Source organism: Protopterus annectens, chromosome 10.part0, assembly GCF_019279795.1.
Source record: "Protopterus annectens isolate FY-2018-M chromosome 10.part0, PAN1.0, whole genome shotgun sequence".
NCBI classification, from domain to species: domain Eukaryota; kingdom Metazoa; phylum Chordata; order Ceratodontiformes; family Protopteridae; genus Protopterus; species Protopterus annectens.
In genome coordinates this window covers 1,033,654,243-1,033,676,184 of record NC_056744.1, presented here as the reverse complement: position 1 = coordinate 1,033,676,184, position 21,942 = coordinate 1,033,654,243, and the positions used below count along the sequence as shown (strand labels likewise).

At 39.2% G+C, this 21,942-nt stretch overlaps 1 protein-coding gene across 1 annotated transcript in view; it reads right to left on the bottom strand.

The window, feature by feature from the left end:
• The window catches only part of CRYZ (crystallin zeta), a 233,433-nt gene that overhangs the window by 68,716 nt on the left and 142,775 nt on the right, over positions 1 to 21,942 (bottom strand). Inside the window, exon 5 of the mRNA XM_044085797.1 lies at positions 19,507 to 19,558. Within this exon, the coding sequence (XP_043941732.1) occupies positions 19,507 to 19,558 (52 nt within the window). The remainder of the gene's footprint in view (positions 1 to 19,506; positions 19,559 to 21,942) is intronic.

Sequence of the window (21,942 nt, the reverse complement as noted above, 5' to 3'; positions counted from 1 at the left end):
AGATATATCTGTCTCTTCCACATGTTCTGTTAATGTCACAGGCTAGGCTGAGATCCCTGGAGTGAGTGGCTCTTGTCCCATTTTATTTGCGGATGTGCAGCACTTCCATTAAGGTAGGGTCAGAGACTGATCTGTAGGCAAGGCACAAGTCACTCTCAGCAGCCTGTATGATACAGTGACAAGGCTTTCAGTCTTTCCATGTAAGTCATGTCTTGGAGGCCCTGAATTCTCTTGGTTAGAAACCTCTATGGTCTCTCCAGCTGCTGCAGGTATCTGGTGAGGTGCATATAGAAGGGAGTATTGTACTCAATTAGTGGTCTGATAAGGGTCGAGTACAGCGGAGCTATGACCTCCTTGGTCTTGGACACGATGCCCTTATTTATGAGATGTGCAGAGAAGAAGGCTTTCCTTACCACTATGGACATATAGTGATTGGTTTAGATTGCTATCAACCTGTGTTCTCAAGTCTCACACCACTGTGTTTGAGCTTACAGGGGTACTCTCTATATCGTAAACAGCAGGGGTTACTTCTTTGCCAAAGAGGATAACAAGGCACTTTTTTGCATTTACTTTTAGTGCATGGCTTTGGCACCAGTTAGTCTGTCTCAGTCACTTCTGTAATTTGTTGACATTGTTGGGGGACTCTATGACTGTGCCCAGTTTACCGTCATCTGCAAACCAGGTAAGCCACAGGCCATCTACTTTTGCCTGGACTTCAGAGAAATAGATCACAAACAGTAGAGGGCCCAGAACAGATCCTTGTGGTACACCACTGGTAACTGGTCTACTGGTGGAAGTGAAATCCCCAACTTTGACAGTGTGCATTCTGTCAGTGAGCCTGCTGTCTACACATCAAGTGATGAATGGGTTAATTCCAGCTGGAAGTGTTTCTCAATTATCCCTGAGTGGGGAATTTTGTCAAATGCCTTGGTTAAATCAAGACAGTCAGTATGTACTGCTTTCCTCTCATCCAGAGTTTTGGTGACATTTTCAAAGAAGTCCATCAGGTTTAATAAGCAAGATCTACCCTTGACAAAACCAAACTGGGTTGGTTCAAATGTTTGAAGCTTGCTTATGTCCTGGTTGATAAGGTCCATGATGATTCTTTCCATGGCCTTGGAGATAAGACTGATCAGGCTAATGGGTGTATAATTTCCAGGGTCGGTTGATGGATCCACTTTGTATAAGGTGATTACTATTGCTGTTCTCCACGCCACCGGCACAAAAACAGTGCTCAGATTGTGGTTGAAGAGACGGCTAAGTGGCTCCTCTAGGTCTTGTTTTAGATGGTTTAGTAAAGAAGCCTGGGATGTTATCTGGTCCCATAGAGGCTGTATTTTTGGCCTTGGAAAGCACTTATATGACCTGTTCTTTGGAGATGCCTGGTAGAGGACTGGTGTCAGGAATGCTGTGGGGTATGGATGATGGGGCAGGAGGGTGAAACTGTAATCAAATCGGTCAGCTAGCAGGCTGGCAATTACTTCAGGTGCAATGTGAGTGGTGCCATCCACTATAAGTTTGGCACACAGGTGGGCATTCCCTCTGTGGTTTCGGCTGTAGCTAAAGAATGCCTTATGACTGTCTTTAGCTAAGGATGCTAGTTCATAGGTACGTACTAGGCTATTGGCCCTAGGGCCTATATAAGCCTAGCCAAAAGGTACCCTGGCTTTCGCCACCCAAGAAAATTATTTTCCTGTGCCCCTGTTGAGCAGAGCCACAGAAGTTATCTCTGGGGTGAATTTCCTATCTCCCATCCAATCAAGATTTTTCTTGAAGAGTGCTAATGAGTAGCTTTATTTGATATAGATAGATAGTTTGTTCCAGAGTATGGGAAGCCTCTGGCACAGGAATCTATCCCTCTAGCACGTTCTGTTTATTGTGGTGACAAGGTTTAGGTCCCTAGAGGGTGTAGCTCGGAGGGATTGGGATTTCTTTAAGTGGAGCATGTCCAACAGCTCTGGGTTTGACATAGCTTTGTATGTTAGGCAGAGATCTCCTCTGAGTAGGCGATATGCGACGGAGTAAAGCTGGGGGATTTTGAGACGGTCTGCGTAGGACAGCTGTTTGAGGGCGGTAATCCTCTTTGTGAGGTATTTCTGCGGCCTTTCCAGTTGTTGTAGATGTCTTGTGAGGTGCATACCAAAAGGGGAGTTGTACTCTATAATGGGTCTAATAAGTGACGAGTAGAGGGGGACAATGACCTCTTTTTTCCTGGATGAGAAACCATTTGTGATGAGGTGTGCCACGTAGAAGGATTTCCTGACTAATGTGGCAATGTGATTATCAAAGGAGAGACTACTGTCCACATGTCCCAAGGTCTCTTATCACACTTTCAGTGTTAAGTAGACTACCACCTATGTGGTAGTTCATGGGTACAGTTTTTACCAAAAGGAATGACAATGCACTTTTTGTCATTGAGCTTGAGGCCATGGCTTTGACACCAGGTATTTGTCTCAGTGAGGTCCTTTTGTAGGATATCCACATTGTTATGAGTTTCGATTATGGCTCCTAGTTTGCAGTCATTTGTGAACTTCGTTAGCCAAAGACCTTCTGTGTTAGCCTGTACTTCAGACAAGTACATGCTAAACAGGAGAGGACCCAGGAATGAGCCCTGTGGAAATCCACTTGTCACTGGTCTGAAGTTGGATTTGGAGTCTGCTACTTTCACAGTGTGGGTTCTGTCAGTGAGCCAGTTGGCAACCCATCTTGTGACATAGGGAATTATGGCTAGTTTAATAAGTTTTTCTATGATTCCAGTGTGGGGATGGTGTCGAAAGCCTTGGCGAGATCTAGATAGGTTGTGTGAACCACCTTACCATCATCTACGACTTTAGTGACCGTTTCAAAGAAGTCTATCAGGTTTAGGAGACATGATCTGCCTTTTACAAACCCGAACTCAGTGGGGTCCAGAGTTTGGAGATTATCAATGTCATTGTTTATAAGTTTAATGATGATATGTTCCATAGCCTTGCAGACCAGGCTCATCAGGCTAATGGGGCGGTAGTTCCCGGGGTCCGTGGTGGCTCCCCCTTTGTGGAGTGGGATAACCGTCGCTATGTGCCATTCAGTGGGCACAAAGCCTGAGGTGAGGCCATGTTCAATCATAGCCTCACCTCAGGCTGTGTGCCATTCAGTGAACATGGTACTTAGGTGAGTTGCCAGTTCGTTCTGCAGTTTGTGTAGAACGCAGCCTGGGATGTTGTCAGGTCCCATGGATGCTGTATTCTTGGCTTTGGAGAGTGTGTTTTTTACCTGTGCAGCCGTGATTACAGGAACTTTGCATTCTTCCGGTATACAGATGGGCCCTTTAGGGGATGAGAGGGGGGTAAAGTTAGCACTGAACCTATCTGCCAGGATGTTGGCAATATCAGTTGGTTCTGTATATTTAGTGCCATTGTGCTGTAACTCAGAGCAGATCTGAGTGTTGCCATTGAGATTCTTGACACAGCTATAGAATGCTTTTTGGTTGTCTTTAGAATCAGTGGCGATTTTGTTTTCATAAATAGCTTTGGAGGATTTTATGAGGGATCTCAGCTTCTTACTGAGGCTGACCAGGGAGTTCCACCAATCATGGGATTTTACTCTTTTTTGCAACAGTTTCTTTCTTCTGTTGTAGAGTTTGTTTATGGCAGGGGACCACCAGATTGGCTTCCTTTTTTTGGAGGATAGCATCTTGGTTCTGTTAGGGACTGCACGATCCATGCACTCGTGTAAGTGCTTATGAAGTGCATTTGTGTGGGATTCAGCAGTCGTACCTCTATTGTCCGTCAGCATGAGTGTTGTGAAGTTTACCACTTCTGTCTTACGAAGCGTGAAGTTGGCTTTGGAGAATTTTTTTGCGGTGGTTTTCTTGATGGGGGGTGGGGGCGGGATGTGGATGTCTAGGGTGATTAGCTTGTGGTCGGATCTGACCAACGAGGAATTGACCTCTGTTGTGGAACACTGATTGCACATGTTGGAAATGACAAGGTCTAGGATATTGCTGCCCCTGGTGGGGGTGTGGATAAGTTGATCCAAGGCATTGGAATTTATGAATTCCAGAAAACGTTGAGCACAAGAGTTGGTACATAAGTAGTTTTCCCAGTTAATGGTGGGCTAGCTGAAATCGCCCATTATTAGGGTGTTAGGTTGCACCCTATTATTTTCCAGTGTATGAAGAAATGAGGAGTGGGAATCCTGGGGCATGGTGGGGAATCTGTAGCAAGCTACAATATGGATTGTGGTCTTGCTCAGAGTTAGTTGCACTTGGATAATCTCAGATGCATTATGCTGTGCAACTAGCCTGGAGGTGGGGATATCCTTAATGAATATGGACACGCCTCCGCCTTTAGTGTTTCGATCCAGGTTAGGTGGTCGAAAGGTGTGGTATGACTTACAGCCTGGTAATGCAGGGGTGCTCTCTGGAGCCTTGAACCAGGTGTCTGTCACTGCACAGATGTCAATGTTCTCCATTTTAAGGAGTTTAGTCTTGTAACTAGCTTTAGAGGACTTTACAAGGTTTTTGATTTGCTTGTTTAAGCTCTGTAGGGTAGTCTACCTTTGCTGAGTCAATTCCCTCTTGTTCTTAGAGATCAGTTTCTTGCTTTTGTTATATGACTTATTTATACTTGCAGTCCAGCAGGGTGGTTTGTTTTTAAGAGAGGACCTGTTTTTAAGAGAGGACCTGGTTTAGTCCTATCGGGTATAGCAGAGTCAATGCAATTGTTTAAGGGGCTATATAGGGCATTCATATACTTCCCTGCATAGCAGTAATTGTTGCCTATGTTAGCAGGGGCTTTGAAACCTTTTATACCATCACTTAGAAGGCGATAGTTTGCTTACGAGAAAATTTTCAGTTTTTTTGCACCCTATGGGGGTGTCAGGTCTAATCTTTACTTCAAATGAGACAGATTTATTGTCTGACTTAACCAGGGAGGGCAACACACTTGGGGGTAGTGCAGTGACCCGCATGTTGGTGAGTACTAGATCTAGTACATTTGAGCCCCTTGTGGGTGTGCAGACTAACTTTTCCAGGGTGTCTGAATTAACAAAGTCCAGGAACCTCAGAGGGATTGTGTTTGTGCTTGTGTAAGTTGCCCAACTGATGGATGCGTAGCTGAAGTCTCCAAAGATCAAGATGTTTGGCTGTGTATTGAGCATTTTTAGTATGTCCAGGCAAGAGGTGTGTTCTTCCTGGTTCACTGTGGGGGATATGTAGCTAACTATGATGTGGTAGGGTGTTTTACCTATAGTTATTTGGATCTGGAGTAGCTCAAGAGAGTTGTATTGTTTCACCAGTCTTGAGGTGTACCTGGATTTAATGAAATGGATACACCTCTACCTTTGGTTCTTTCACGCTCGTTTTGGTGTATGAATGTGTGGGAGGCATTGTTGCCCTGCATGGCTGGGGTGCTCTCTGTGGGCTTGAACCAACTTTCAATCACTGCACAGACTTCGGCATCTTCCAAAGTGAAGAATGTTTCCAGGGACTGCAGTTTACTATTTAGGTTGCTAGCATTAAGCAGCATGACCATGACTTTGTCACTAGTGTATTTTTATGTTGGAAGTTTTGTTGTATTGACATAGCCTAGAAAAGGCACTATGAGGAAGGCAAGCATCTGTGCCAGTATCTGAAAGCCTTGAGGAGACAGGTGAAGGCCATCTCTGGCAAAGCACCGTGGTTTGTCAGCCATGTCTTCTCAGGCTGGCAGATACTGGATTCCCCTGGAGTGACACCAGAAGCTAAGCCAATTGCTGAAATCAATCATTTTTTGTCTGAACTGTCAACAGAGGTACATCTCAAGTCATTCACTCCAACATGTACTATGACAGTCATAATGGTAACTGTTACTGAGTGACTTGCGTGTGTGTGTGATTTGACCCTGGCAACTGACAGTCAGCTGACCGTGACCTTGTCCAGTCTGTTGAGAGGGACGTCTAAGTGTATCACTAATGAGACACTTATGACCAGGACATTTGATTTTGAGGTGTTTTGCCTTAGGGGCTTAGTTGCTGAGACACTGATACGCATGTTTTGTCCACTGGTAGATTATTTTCTAGTACCAGTATGTGTGGGTTGTTTGTGCTTGAGAGGTCTCTGGTCTTTTGGTAGGCTCTTGGTCAGTACCTCTGCTTATGTGAGTTTATGTGTTGCGACTTTAGCTTGTGTAAGAGGAGAGGTGTGTGTGCTGACAACCTGCTTGATGTCTTGCTTACTGTTATGTGAGAGGACTGATTCAAGTTTCATGGCATAGTGACATCTCTCACATACTGTATTTGTTTGGTTTAGGAGCAGGTGATTGTCAGTATACATGATGCAATTGCTATATTGCCTCAGGATACCCATGTCAATCAGGCTGGCTGGAGAAATGTTGGAAAACTGACTATCCATAGTAGCAGGTCATTCCTATTTGTGGGAGGGCAAATTAGATCAGCTATTACCCCTAGGATTAACAAAGTGACTCAATTCTATATATGATCAGGGATGAAAAGTGGGGGGATGCTGCTCAGTGCTTAGCTGACTTGCCTATAGTGCAGAAGTGGGCAGCTAAGTTGCTCGAAGAGCATAAGGGAATTCTGGGAGGGTTTCACTGACTGGTATCTAGAGAAAAAAGTGTTTCTAGGCGTTTGCATCTATACAAGGCACCACTAACCCTCGTTGCGTGGTGCGCAGCTACTCGTGAATGAACGGCTTAAATACAAACAAATTTAACACAAACCACCAATAGGAAAGCCCCACACAGAACTTGAGACCCATGTAAACTTAATAAAACCTGATGCCAGAAATCAAGAAAAAGCATGCAGTTTCATGCTACAAATAACAGCACAACTAAAAATTTGAGAACTGGACAGCCATAAAAATGCATGTGACTATGAAAGTGGCAAATGGCAGCCAGGATAAACTAATGTCCACATTTGATACAGGAGATGGAATAAGGAGAAGGAATGCATACTAAATACTTTTGCTACATTCAAATGTGAATACGGAACAGTAAGGCATGCAGAATTTCAGTTGTCACTGCATAGGTTTGCATATATGTGTATGTGTATCTATATGTGCATGGGTGCTTGTATCTGTCTATATTTATCAACTATAAGGATCGAGCAGCAAGCATTGGTAACAGCGTCTCTCACCAGCTCCAGGTACTTTTTTATTACAGTGTGAAAGCAGTTAGTAGAGACTCAAAAAGGACCAGCAGGTCCACATAAACATACATAGCATAAGGTAGGAAAAAGAAAATAATCCTGTATGGTACACTTTCTAAAATCAACAGACTGCAAATTTTTCAAGCCTTACTTTAACTGCTCACTTAGTCATTTATCAGTCACATTAGTACTACTGTACCCGAATTGTCAGAGAACATAATTAGACAGCAATGTGAGTTAATCACCAAACTTTTATTTTCTTCTTTGAATTTCTTTCTGCTTATTTACCTTTGAAGCCGTGTTACAATGAATTTTGCATTATTTAAGTAACAAAATGTGCGACCAGTGACAAAAAGAGGAAACAAACTGCAATACATCATCCAAGTTTACTTGATCTTTTTTATTTCACATTTACATATTTTCTTTTGTCAAGCTAGCAGCCTGTATGAAATTCCAAGTTGTTTATTGTACATGATCCATCATCCTTGGAGCCATTCTGCCCAAGACAGCTATGAAAGTGTTCCAACCTCTGACTTAGAAATCAAGTGTCATGGTCATGCACTTCCTACCTGGAGTTTTAATTTCTGCTTCTGGAAAAGACTAGAATTAAATATCCTGTACCATATTGTGGGTTTTTAGTTACACACTTCAGACAACCGTGAGAACCATGAAATCTCATTCTATGTAGGTATGCTCTGGTTATCTCTTGCCATTGGGTAGAAAATATAAATAAGCACAATTCCAATTCTTCTTCAAAAAAAAAAAACTCTATGCTGTTAAGTTTAACAATGGCAAACTGTTGCAAGGTGAAAAAGCATGTAATTAATGCAAGGATGTTACCTAGAGATGGCATGCTAATCTAAAGAGGATATCTGTTGATAAAGGGAGGATAACTGGGATATGATCCTTTACAGCAGTGAAGTAATATGACACGAGGCAGAAAACTTCTGAACAGCTGCAGGATACTTAATCACATACAACTTAAAGCATACTTTAGTATAAAAGCACTTCATTTTCATCAAGATGAGCTTAGCAATTGGCTAGTGAAGAATAAATACAAACCATGTTTTTTGAGAAAAGTGGTCATGAGTCCTGCAGATATAAATATTTACTTCTGAGTCAAAAACACTGTAATTGCTCTATCCATCCACAAACCCCTTTCCCATTTTCATGAATAGGTTCGGGATGTCACCTTAACAGTGGCAATCATGTATAGCCAAGGTTCACACTACTAGGTGACTAGCTGTAAGTGCTCTACTATTGTTTAAAAATATATAAATTGTTTTTAAGAATGACTAGATTTGGATATCTGTCTGAATGATTGAATATCAGGCATGGCATTTTGGGTTTTAGCTTCTATTCTTCACAGAATAACAAAAGATCTGCCTTGGCTGAATCAAGTATATAATAATAGATTATTTAACAATTAAGGCTTTTAAACAGTGGAGTTATATTTTTTTCAGCAAATAAAGTATTATGTTAACAGTGCATGCAATAACCGATAGAATACACAGAGCAAATTATCATGCACTTGATTGCTTTGTGCAAATTCGAGGTTTTAGTTCACCATAGAGCTTTAGTGATTCTGAGATAGCTGGTGTAGTGTGCAGTATGTCAGAGACTAGATGCAGGAGTGCCACAACCTGTATTTAATGCTATAAAACTTAGAAGAGAATGATAACAGTACACTGAATGATGGTGAGCAGTTAAACAGGACAACTGAGTATGTAAAATTAAAGAACTGTCTAGCGTTGTCGCCTCACATCAAGACGTTGTCCCGTTCGATTCTCAGCTAGAGCGTCTTCTGTGTGGAGGCATGCGTGAATGGGCGTGCCTTCGTTGAAGGTTGTGCATCAGGGCTGGTAACTCGGCACGTAAAAATACACTACCAAACATTAGCGGACTGGAGTTCCGCTGTGGCGACCCCTAACCGGGATAAGCCGAAAGACACAACAACATGTATCAAGTGTTACATTTGAGAAGCTATGGGCAGACTCCATGAAAATTCATATATGAAATATAAACCTGCAAAACAGCAGAGCAAGAATTTCAGCAACTAATGGGGATGAAGTAGTAATTGTGTGCAGCTTTTCTGTAATGGTAAATGAGATCCATGCAGATAAACGTTAAGCAACCAATTAAAAATACTAAAAGTTAGCCTTGTTGGCCACTTTAGAGATACACAAGAAATGTAACAGTTTACAGGATTCAAAATTTAAGCCAAATGACAAGTGTTAATGAGAAACTCAGATCACAGGAGACAAAAAAATATCACGATCATTATTGACTATAATTGTGCAACATTAACACTATGTGAACTTTAACTGTGCATCACAAACAACATTTGGGGGATGGGGTACCTATAGCTGATTCTGTAGTAACGGTGAAAGACAAGTGATAAAACACATTTCAAGACCCTTTCACTTTTTGTGAGACTATGTTTAATCACTGTAGGCAAAAAAGAAACAGTACACAACAGGGAACATAAAAGAAGGCTGGAGTTCTTGAAAAATGACTGTAGACTACTATTGGTTTCTCTTCTTGGCAATAGGCTTTCTAGAGATTTGCTAATGACTTTAATTTTTATTAATTCAGTTGGACAGTTTTGCATTATTAAGATGGTAAAGGAGAAGATGGTGGTTTACATTTACTTAAAACACAAAACTTTTTTGCCATGCACAATCTGAGATATAAGCTCATCAAGTGTATAGAAGGGATGGTGGGGACGTATAACCTGAACTTTATCTAAACCACAGCAACTGATTTATTTTACAATGGCTGTCACTGATACTGAAACAAAACGGTAATACTGCCCAAGTGTGGGCTCTTACTGTGGACTGTTAAACTTGGTTAACGGTGCTGAGTGGAGTGAGTGTATGAAAAACATGTCTATGGGATTAAGGTAGGTAAAAAAAATGATATGGCAGGGAAAAAATTATAGGATCATAGAAGGTTACTAGGCCAATGGCCCTAGGGCCCTTTCAAGCCTAGTGAAGTACAACCCCTACTCCCAAGAATATCAAGGCATTAAGTGGAACTAAGTCAATAACTACTGCTCCCATCTAAGAGGGACACAGGTGAAACTGTTGGGGTGAATTTGCAGTTTCCCATCCAATCAACCAAATTATGCTTAAATAGGGTGAAAGAGGGGCTGCTTACCTGAATTGGAAGACTGTTCCAGAGGAGAGGTAAGCTCTGTGAGACATATCTGTCTCTTCAGCAAGTCCTGTTGATATCACATACTATGTTGAGTTCCCTAGAGCGAGTGCATCTTATACCATTTGATTTACGCATGTGCAGCATTTCCATTACAGCAGGACCCGAGACTGCTTTATATGCAAAGCAGAGGTCACCTCTGGGTAGTCTGTAAGACAAAGAACATATAGTGATAGTGATTTCAGTCTGTCAATGTATGACATATGCTGAAGACCCTGAATTTTCTTTGTAAAAAACCTTTGAGGTCTTTCCAGTTGCTGTAGGTGCCTGGTAAAGTACATACCACAGGTAGCACTGTACTCTATTATTGGCCTGATGAGTGAGGAGTACAGGAGGTTACAACCGCTTTTGTTCTGGATGCAATGTCTTTACTTATGAGGTAGGTGACTTAGAAAGCCTTTCTTACCACTGTGGAGACGTGGTGATCAAAGGAAAGGTTGTTTTCAACCTGTGTGCCTAAATCTCTCACCATTAACTGCCAAAGGGGATGATAATGCATTTTTCTGCATTGAGTTTTAGCCTATGACTTTGTCACTAGTTGTTTGTCTGTGTAAGTCCCTCTTGTAGGATGTTGACATCATTTGGTGACTCGATGACTGCACCCAGTTTGCAATCATCAACAAACTTTGTCAGCTATAGGCCTTTTGTTTTAGCCTGTACATCCGAGAAGTAGATTCCAAACAATAGGGGCCCCAGCACTGATCCCTGTGGAACACCACTGGTTACGGGTCTGCTGGTGGAGGCAAAGTCACCTATTTTGACTGTGTGTGTTCCATCAGTGAGCCAGTTTGTAAGCCACCTGACAATATATGGATGAGTTTATCAATGAATCTGTCAGCTAGCAGGTTGCCTATTTCTGCACGTTTAGTATATGTGTTGCCATTAACAACCAGTTCTCCTCAGATCTGGGTTTTTCCTTTAAGGTTTCTGATGTAGCTAAAGAAGGCCTTATGGTTATCCTTAGTGAAGGAGGCTAATTTGAATTCATGGTTAGCCTTAGAATACCTTATGAGGTGTCTTATTTGCTTGTTTAAGCCGAGGAAGGAATGCTTCCAATTAGATACTGTTCCTTCCTGCTCTTGGACAGCAATTTCTTTCTCCTGTTGTATAACCTGTTAATTGCAGATATCCACAAGGCAGGCTTGATCTTTCTTGAGGATCTTGTTTTGATCCTATCAGGTACAGCTGAGTCAATATATTTGTACAGATGCTTATACAAGGCATTGGTGTAATTCCCAGTATAGGTGTCCATGCTATCAGTGAGGGCTGGGGCTACAAAGCTGCTATCCTTAGAAACCACAGCAAGTGACACTTAAGGTAAAACAGTAGCATCATACCAGCACTTTTAAATCTAACTGAAAAAATACACAGCAGATCCTCCTGGGTAGGTGGTATTACAAAAAAATATAATGGGCAATGTAATAAACTGTTTTGAACCATGTAAAGGTACACTGCCCTGCTATCTTTACAAGAAAGGACAGCAAGCTGATTGATATTATAAGTTATGCATTATAAAGAGTGATGAATGAACACAAGTAAACAAGATATTTGAGACTTTATTCAGCTGTAAACATTTGCAAATATGACTTTATGAGGAAAACTGTCTAAAATCAATCAAAATTAGTTAGGATTATATAGTATTGCCCTAATATAAAGTATATCTGCATAGCAATGAACGCATTGTACGTTAGTAGATCTTGTACGTTTTTATAGCTGTACTACTAGGAGTTGTATGTATAAAAACTACATACTAAAGATGACGTCTAAATTCTTTTTAACAAAAAAAATCTTTATTAAATTATAACACATGACATTTTTGGACAGAATTAATGTGATGCTACTTTGTATTTAATTATACCATTACATTTTCTGTACAGTTAATTAATAACAGTTAAACCTTGTGAAATTCAAACAGTAGCTGTATTTTCTAGAGATTTACTGTAAATATAATGTATGGTCTGTACTGTAATAAAAGGTGCTTCCAAGAACAGTGGAATTCAACAGAGTGTGTTACACACTCAGCAGCAATTTGGGCAGCTGAAAAAATGTCTCCTTTTAATTTGTTATGCAGTGTGTTATGCCAACAACTGGCATTATGTTATGAAATGCAAAAATATGCTGTAACATACAGAGTAAGTATACAAAGACACTCGAGAAAGCATAGATTAACCTTTCCATTTGGGTAAAACCTGATATGCTTTGCAAAAATATGCAGTTTGTATTACAGGGTTGAGTTTCCCTAGCAGTAAGTTTTAATTTTGCATCCACAGTACATGTTGTGACCAAGTTCTTTTACTAAGATGACCACAGAGTCAGTACTAGTGTCACTGGTATGGCGAGTATAGCATTTATCTAGCATCTAGCCAACAGTATGAAAATATGAGCTTGCATTAGAGCCTTACAAAAGGCTACATGCCAGTTTTCAGTGGCTGAGGACAATGCAGGTAACACAGATGCCCTGTCCCCACTGAGCTAATAGTTATGACAAAGATGCTCACCAGACCTTGTCATGCTCACCACTATCATTTATATGTATATTTTGGTAAGAGAAACAACAAGAAGCATGTGGTGCTTTTACTGTTCTATAAACACTGGGTCTATATCAGTTCATTGAAACGTCTAAAGTTCGAACACCATATGTTCAAACTTCAAACCACGAACTGCAAAAATATTGAAGTCTTAAAACAGCAATTTTTTTCCCAGGGGAAAAAATCGCTGTTCCAAGAAACACACACGCAACACAAACACACCAAAACAATATCAATCTACACACATACACTCAAAATCCTACATCTAACCCTACACTAAACTGTACATACACTACTACCTATCCACTTACCTTAACCTAAACCCTAACCTTAAGGTCTGTCACTATCGCACACTCACCTGACTCGCGCCCTAACTCACCTATCCCACCCTAACCCTAAAGTCTTTCACTATCGCACACTCACCTCACCCACGCCCTAACCCTAACTCACCTAACCCGCACCCTAACTCTAACATCCACACAATCACACACTTACCTGAACCCGACCCGTAACTTCCCACAACAGTCCTTATACTCGTGAAGTCTCAGAAACGGCCCACCAAATTATTTCCCTGGGAAAGAATTTGGTGGGCCACGGTTTTGCGATTACCAGTGTTTGAACTTTACAGTTCGAACATCTGGTATTCAATATTCAGCCGTTTCGACGGACTAATATAAACCTGTAAATACTTACTTCACATACTTGGACAGTAATGTTAATTACTGTATGTACTCAACTGTACCTTAGCTCCTGGTGGTATGCAAATTATATGCAAACTAGTTATACTGTAACTTTTCAAGTATATTGTCCATTTCAGTGTGCATATAATACCCATACCCCAAAAATATAGTGCTACCAAAAATGTGATACGAGGGTGGGATGTCAAACAGTGAAACACCATCTAATTCAATCAGAGTGATTAACTAATTATGACCTCTTAATCTAAAGTTGCCTGTTCATTCAGGGAGATTAAGCAGAAGTGGTGTTTTTCAGGCAATTTCTATAAAGCTAAGCTTAACGCATGCACTAATGAAGGCACTAAAGCATGTATTAGCCTGAAGGCACTTGTTTCCCAACAGAAGTAAATACACTGACTAAGAGATAACACAATATTATTTCTATGACAGCTGATCTTGAGACTGCGATATTCCTAAGACTTATTCAGGGAGTATAAAGTATCTGCAGTCATAAACAGATTTGAATCTTGGCCTAAAAGACTAAATATCATGCCTCGGAATATCTGTTATACTGCTTATGTTCAGCTAAGAAGGGATCTTCTTCAGCTGAAAGAAGTTGGTAATAAGAGATGTTCAAGTACTACGGCATAGTAAAAATTAAGACCTTTAAATAAAGGAAATCAAAAAACACAATGGAGTAGCCAGCAAGTTGCAGGTGAATTTAATAGCGTTCTGGTACCTTGGCATCAGTGCCTTCAGAGGAATGAATTAACAACACTTCCACACAAGTAATATACAAAATTTTCAATTAAATAATCAGTCACTATTACATTTTCAATTAAATAATCAGCTACAATTAGAAAAAAACAATACATTTTTCTAATTGTGATTGATTATTTAATTGCAAATTTTGTATATTACTGGTGTGGTAGTGTTGTTAATTCATTCCTCTAAAGGCACTGAAGCCCCCATACCGGAACACTATTAAATTCACCCTATAACTTGCTGGCTACTCCACTGTGTTTTTTGATTTTGCTTTAGTCTTCGTATGTTTTGAATATGTCTTTAGACAGAATTGCTGCTTCTTTGGAAATGTCACAGACTCAAATGAGTCTTGATGGTTATATGTTGGCTGATTTATTGAGAGAAAGAGAGGAAAAATTGGCCAATTTTGATCCATGCTCATCTGTTTGTCCCTTTGCGGTTGACAAAAGGTTTGAGGAGTTGAGAAAACTGATGTTTAAAGAGGTAACTCTTTTTTTATGACATTTGCCTTCTTGAAAAGTATGTCAGCCTGTTCATTACTCCAAGGGGGTTAAGGGTTGACAAATTACCTGCTTATGAATTTGTGGAGGAAGAAACGGACTTATATGAAGAGTGGAAGGGTATCGCTTTACAATGTACACTTGGCTAGCTCTGGGTTTTGGTTAAGCAGAACATTCGTGCACATTTAAAAGTGCAGCAGCAGATTGCTTCGTTACAGGAGGTGTTGCTGAAAGATACCTCTTCTACACTGTTTTCTGCAAGGATGAGGGATATTAAGAGTGATTTATGCACTGTGGAGAGTGAGGTGGTTGAACGGAAAAATAGAAAGCTTAACCGCGATATTAATAATGTTTACAAAAATGGTTTCATTTTCTCTTGGCATCGTAAGAGCAGAAGTGGGCATACCCAGACGAAGGGCACAAATGGGAAAGCACGCAGTGTACGTGATTCGTTTGTTTCCTCCACTGATACGGTTTGTATTGTTTGATGATGAGGAACCAGCTGAGCAAATGGTGAGACAGAAGGATGGTGAACAGCAACAGCAACCTGTTTTTCAACAAAATCAACATACAATGAGGAATAGAGGGCGAAATCGGCAGAATTGATTTTCAGACTGATGTATTGTTACCTAGAACTGACAATGGACTATGTGGATTTGGTAATTCTATTGCATCTACTTCTAGTGACTTGTTTATTATCAATTTGAGTGATTTGACTTTATCACCTGTTATGGAGAAGGTCTTACGAAGGGAAAGTAAATTTGTTCCCACTAAATTCCCCTCTTATGCTGTTGTTATGTTTGAGGTTAAGCATTTTTGTCGTAAATTGCATTTAAGGCCATTTTATGGTTTACAAGAAGAACGGACGCACTTGCCCATTCAAGAGAATGCATCTGATTTGGATGATTCTTTGTTGAATTTATCTATTTATGATTGTTTTACTGATGATTCTGTAACTGATTTTTTCTTTCATTGAATGTGATGCTGTTGATGGTGATGGGGAAACAAGTGTTTTTTGTACTGGGTATGGGAAGTTGTCTATGCTGTCTTTGCCTAATCGAAGTAATTTCATGCCCCATCCCCAAAAAATATGCTGTATTGGCTAATTTTGAAACTGTTTTGTGTAAGAAATGTGAAAATGAGTTGTTTAGGTTTTTTAAAATGGAGAAAAAATTTAACTTGAACAAACAGGAATTGTCAGCAGTGGAATTTTTAAGGGAAAAAACTGCTGGCTATGTGATTTTGCAAGCTGTTAAAGGGGGGAACTGGGTCATTATGTCAGAAGTTCAATATTCTAAGATGGTTTATAATCTATTATCTGACAAGAATGATTATGAAAAGTTAACGCAGAACCCCGTTGTGCAGTTTAATGAGGCACTGTTAAAAATTATAGAGAGGGGGGAGCGGTTGAGTTTTTGACATCCCATGACATTAAGAAATTGTATATCCCATTTCCTAAGGACCCAAGTTTTTATGCTTTGCCAAAAATACACAAGCATTTAACCGAACCTCCAGGTAGGCCCACAGCATCCTGCTGTGGTTCTTTTCTTGAACATGTAGGGATTTTTTTGGATAGTCATCTGAAAAAATATTTATCCAAAATTCCATCACACATAAAGGATACCAATGAGTTTTGCAAATTAATAAAATATATGCAATGGGAAGATAATTTTTATTGGACCACTGTTGATATAAAAATCTTTGTATACCAACATTAAAACTAGATGGTGTTTGGAAGCAGTTTTTTTTTTGTTGAATTTGTTTGAATTTTCTTTGTCACATAATTATTTCACTTTTGGGAATGCGTATTTTTTTTTTTTTTTGCAAAAACAAGGGACAACTATGGGTGCAAATTTTTCCCCAGCTTATGCTATCATTTTTATGTCTTTTTTTTTTGAGTATTTTCATTTGTATTAGTTGAATTTTTTGCGAAGTCAGTGATTATGTATCAACGTTGATACATCGATGATTTAATTTTTGTTTGTCGAAGTGATGAGAGGGAATTTGGGGATTTTTGTCAGGTCATTCAACAATTTTGGTTTGAAACTTGCTGGTGTTACTGATAAGCATGTCATCCAATTTTTTGGATACTGACTTGTATGTTAAGCATATGAGAGTGCAGTTTAAAGCTTTCAGAAAGGTTACGGAAGTTAATTTTTTACACACCAGCAATGCCCACCCTCCACATAGATTCACTTCTCTTTGGGGAATTTAAAAGGGTTTTTGATCATACCTCTGGACATTTTCTGCTTGAAAGAGAATTTTTGTCCATTAAGGAAAGGTTATTAGATAGGGGTTATTCCCTAACCACCATTGAGAAGGTTAAATAAAAATTATGGAGAAAATGTTGGTCATGGAAGTTTCAAGAGACGTGAATTTTACGGGCCTGTTAGAGATGAGGAATTGTTCAGAGGAGAATGTTTATTTTTTGTTAAGAAATATTCCCCTTTTTGTCTCTTTTGAAAAGTGTGGTTGATAGTTTATGGCCCATAGTATGTTATGATGCTGAATTCGAACATTTATTTCTGAAAAAGGTTACCTTTTCATATGGTAGATTTGAGAATTTAAAGGAAAAGCTTAGACATAAGAAGAAGAGGCTTTTGAACCCTCAGATAGGCATGTTTAAATGTGGTAGATGTAAAGTTTGTTGTAGGGTGAGGCACACTTCTGGCTCTTTTGTTAATGGTAGGAAGTTTGTGATTACTGACAGGTTTGACAGCAGGTCACGCGGGGTGGTCTATATTTTGGGCTGTGGTTGTTCCCCTCCTAAGTGGTACACTGGGCAGACCAAACGTATGATTAAGGTCCATATTTTGGAACATCTGGGGGATATTCAGAACAGACACTTAGACAGTCCTATAGCGGACCACTTTTATAAGATGCATGATGGTCAAGATGACAGTTTATTTTTCAGTGTACTAGCTAAACCTTAAATTTGCAATGGGGGAAATTTTTTTCATAAACTTTTGCAACTAGAAAGTAGGTTTATTTTGAATTACAAAACTTTAGCATCTATGGGTTTAAACTTGGAAATCAATTTTAATGCATTGTTTTGTGTACATGAATTTGTATGACCATGATTGTGGCTCTTTTAATGGCTAATTGCTTTTTCTAATTGTGACTGATTCTTTAATTGAACATTTTGTATATTACTGGTGTGGTAGTGTTGTTAATTCAGTCCTCTAAAAACACTGAAGCTGAGGTACCAGAATGCTGTTAAATCTACCCTGCAACTTGCTAGCTACTCCATTGTGTTTTTTGATTTTTCTTTAGTCTTTGTATGTTTTGAATATGTCTTTAAATAAAGGAGTTATATATTGTGAAAATGCAGTACAACTTTCAGCGTTGAAAACACAAACTGTCAGCTCCGTTTGTGGCCATACCATAACTATCACCATTTTAAAAGCAAATAAAGTAGGGGCCTCCCTCCTCAAAGTTGCTGCCATGATACCATATTGGAGGTATTTAAAAACTGTAATCAGGACTTTCGTTTTTGTCTATAATGATAACTCTAGTGACACTAATCACCTTCCACATGGCAGGCATTTGAGACTCGGAACTTTGAAGGTAAAAATCCCCTGAATATAATATTTTTTTTAAGGTCATTTAAAAAATATAAACAAAATGATGACCCATATTCATTATGATTCCTAATCAGGATTGCATATAATGGAAGCAAAGCAACATGTGCCCTAGCAGAAACACTTCACATTATTAGATTCTTTACAGGTATGGCTGCAGTGCGTCCTGTAACAGCCTGAGTAAGTAGCAAGTCCAAAGGATTAAGGAAGTTAACTGCTTTGTGTAAATTTTGGGCTCTAGTCCAGTCAGACAGCTGTAGTGATTTTTCTGCAAAATAGTTTTCACATGTATGATCTGAAAACTAGTTTCACACATAAAGCCTTTGCTACCCATCTTACAGTGTGCGGTTATAACATTTTTATCTTAGTTTTCTCAAACCAACAGAAAACTCCAACCTGAGATAAAAATTAAAACCACATGAGTGATAGCTATGTAAGTCACAGACAGCTAAAGGTGGGAATACCATGAAATCCACTGCAGCAAAAATTATGCTCAATGCACATGTGATAATGAAATAATACAATTCATCTGTAAACTATGACTCAAAGCACAGTGTAACTATTTAATAATTTACTTTCATTCTATTTATTTCCTATCCATAATGTTTTTAATTGCAGAACCTGTAACATTAAGCATGGTCAGCTGACTGACCACACTATTACATACTTTATAACAGTTCTACTAATAAATGTCCAGGACAGACTACCTAATGGTTAGTGTTCATTACAGACAGCTATAAGGTATATATATATATATATATATATATATATATATATATATATGTATGTGTGTGTGTGTGTGTGTGTGTATATATACACACACACACACATATATGTGTGTATATATATATATATATATATATATATATATATATATATATATATACATACACACACACACACATTATATATATATTATTATACATTATATATATATATATATATATATATATATATATATATACACACACACACACACACATATATATATATATATATATATATATACATATGTGTGTCTAGAAAGTACACATTTTGGCAACAAAAGCATCATTACTCATCGGTGATTTACAAGGAACCACTGAAAAAAAGTCAAAAATCTTCTATTACTTACTCCTCCACTTGCTCCATGAACCAGCACGGTTTCTCCTGGTTTCCCATGAGCCCTACAACAAAAGAAGTAGAGGTCAATGGTGCTATAAAACTTACTATACTCACATAGTTCTCTTGTTCCACCTTTGAAACATTTGCTTAACTATGACAGGAGATGTTTCATAAGTTATAACCCCCAGCCTAATTTAAATAAACTAAGGATCATATTTTAAAATGCTGGACCACTATAACTTTACTAATACACTTTCTAACACAATGCAAAAGAAAAGGGAAATATGAAACACTTCATATATTTTATACATCAAAGGACAGACTGTACTTTTCGGAGTACTTTATCACCTACTGCCATACACTTCTCTCCTTAGGGCACGTGACAGCCTCCTACTTTTGTCATCATCTACAGACAAGTAACAGATCCACAACAATATCAACTTCCCCAGCAACATGCCTCATGGTATTGAGTGAAAGGCATCATTAAAGTTCAGGTAGACCACCATTTCCAACATATGCCTGATCCAGTTTTTTTGTGATGATCCTGTCATATTAATGAATCAGGTCAAATGATAATATGTTCCCTCAGTGTAGCCCCCCATTCTGTTCAGCATCTTCGCACTGCTTACCTTCAGAAATATTACCAACTTTTTGTTCAGAACTTTTGCCACTGTTTTTCCAAACTGGTACTTAGACTCACATGCTGTAATTACATACCTCCTTCCTATGTTCTGCCTTGAACATAGGCCCCACACTGGCTGAATTCAAGTATCCTAGTGCAGGTTCATTTCACAAAGGACAGATTACACCTCTAAGTTAAAGTGCTACAGATTCTTCTACCTTTTGTATGAGCACACTAGGAGGCAATACACCAGACCACCACACCGCATCACATGTTAGCATTGTCATTACTTCTAGACTTCTGGTATCTTATAATCAAGCTTGCCCTTATCTCTTATCTCATGATCTGTTTTACAATGGTTCTTTTCACATGCAAGCATGCATTCTCTAGGGCAAAGATAGAGCAGAACTCTTCAAATAGCACCTTAGCCTGTCTCAAGGCATTGTTGTATTTCTTATTTTAAGAAAATTATGTTATTTACATAACACATACAATCAGCAGTTTGGGAAATACATGAATCTGGAAATAAACAATCGGAATAAATAAGCATTCATAAGTGTTCAGTGGGTACATCGACATATTAAAAGAGGTGTTGCTCTGGTAGCATGGGTAGATAAAGTTCTGATTGAGGCCAAGCCAACCCAGGTTTGACTAGCGGGTCAGGTGACTGAAGGAGCAGCAGGAAAGGGATGGACATGCCCACTCCCAGGTGGTGGGGTGGACAGGTATGTTGGCTTTGTGCTATGACCCCCCTGTGTTGGCTAGGGCACTGCATTGAGGGTCAATTACCAAAGAGGGGGATGGGTGGTGAGCCAGGATGAGCTGCTGAAGAGGCAGGGTGATACTCTGCACATCCACCTCGCAGACATAATGGAGAAAGCCCAGAATAAAAAAAAAAAAAAAAAAAAAAAAAAAACAGGCCGATAGTGTTAGCCAGGATGTCCAAGATGCCTTAGCTTACATGACCAGCACCAGCTACACTGGAGTAAATCTGGGGATACAGAAAAGCTGGTAAACCCAGCAAGAACATGGGGCACTGGGTACAAAGGCCATAGGATGATTCACAGAAGCAAAAAGTGTTTAAAGAGGTGTGATATCTAGTGGCACCAGACTTTGCTAGTCCCACATTAACAGTTTCCTTTTTTCAGGAAGAGAAGGGAAAATGCCATTGGTGCAAAAAAGTAGTTATGTACTCACTGAAGAATTCTGTGCTGCCTTCTGTTGGTTACTTCTTGTTATTTACATTTGCATGCAAGCACACCACAGTATATTAACTCTTAGTATACACAACTACTTTTAAATACTGGATTGTAATAAGTACAATAAATACACGGAGGCAAACTGCTTCAGTAAACTGCTTTAGTTACTACAACATTTCTGTTACATTTGACTTTTGATTTTACAAACACGCAACACATATGCTGTCAGCACTCTATAGCAAATTCCCAAAGTCTGTTTATGCATAGTTACATTTATACCAGAAGATCTGGTATTTTTCCAGAGTCTGATGTAAAACGTTTTTTTTCTTTGTATAACAGTTTTTCTTTGTTCTTCTAATTTATGATTTGTCCTTTCTTTAAGCTCGGTGGTCCAAGGAAACACAGTTATCTGAAACGTAGTGTTCCAGCACTATCTGTGTTTATCTTGCTTGATGTTTCAGCTTTACTTCATGGATGTCCTTGCAGCTGCCATCTATGTAGTTATTTTTACAGATTTTGTTTCTCAATAACATACTCCTTCACATGGATGCCAAAATCTATTTAAGCTATTATATGTAAGCCAGCACATATACTACTTTCTATTTTTCAGCAGTTTATATTATTT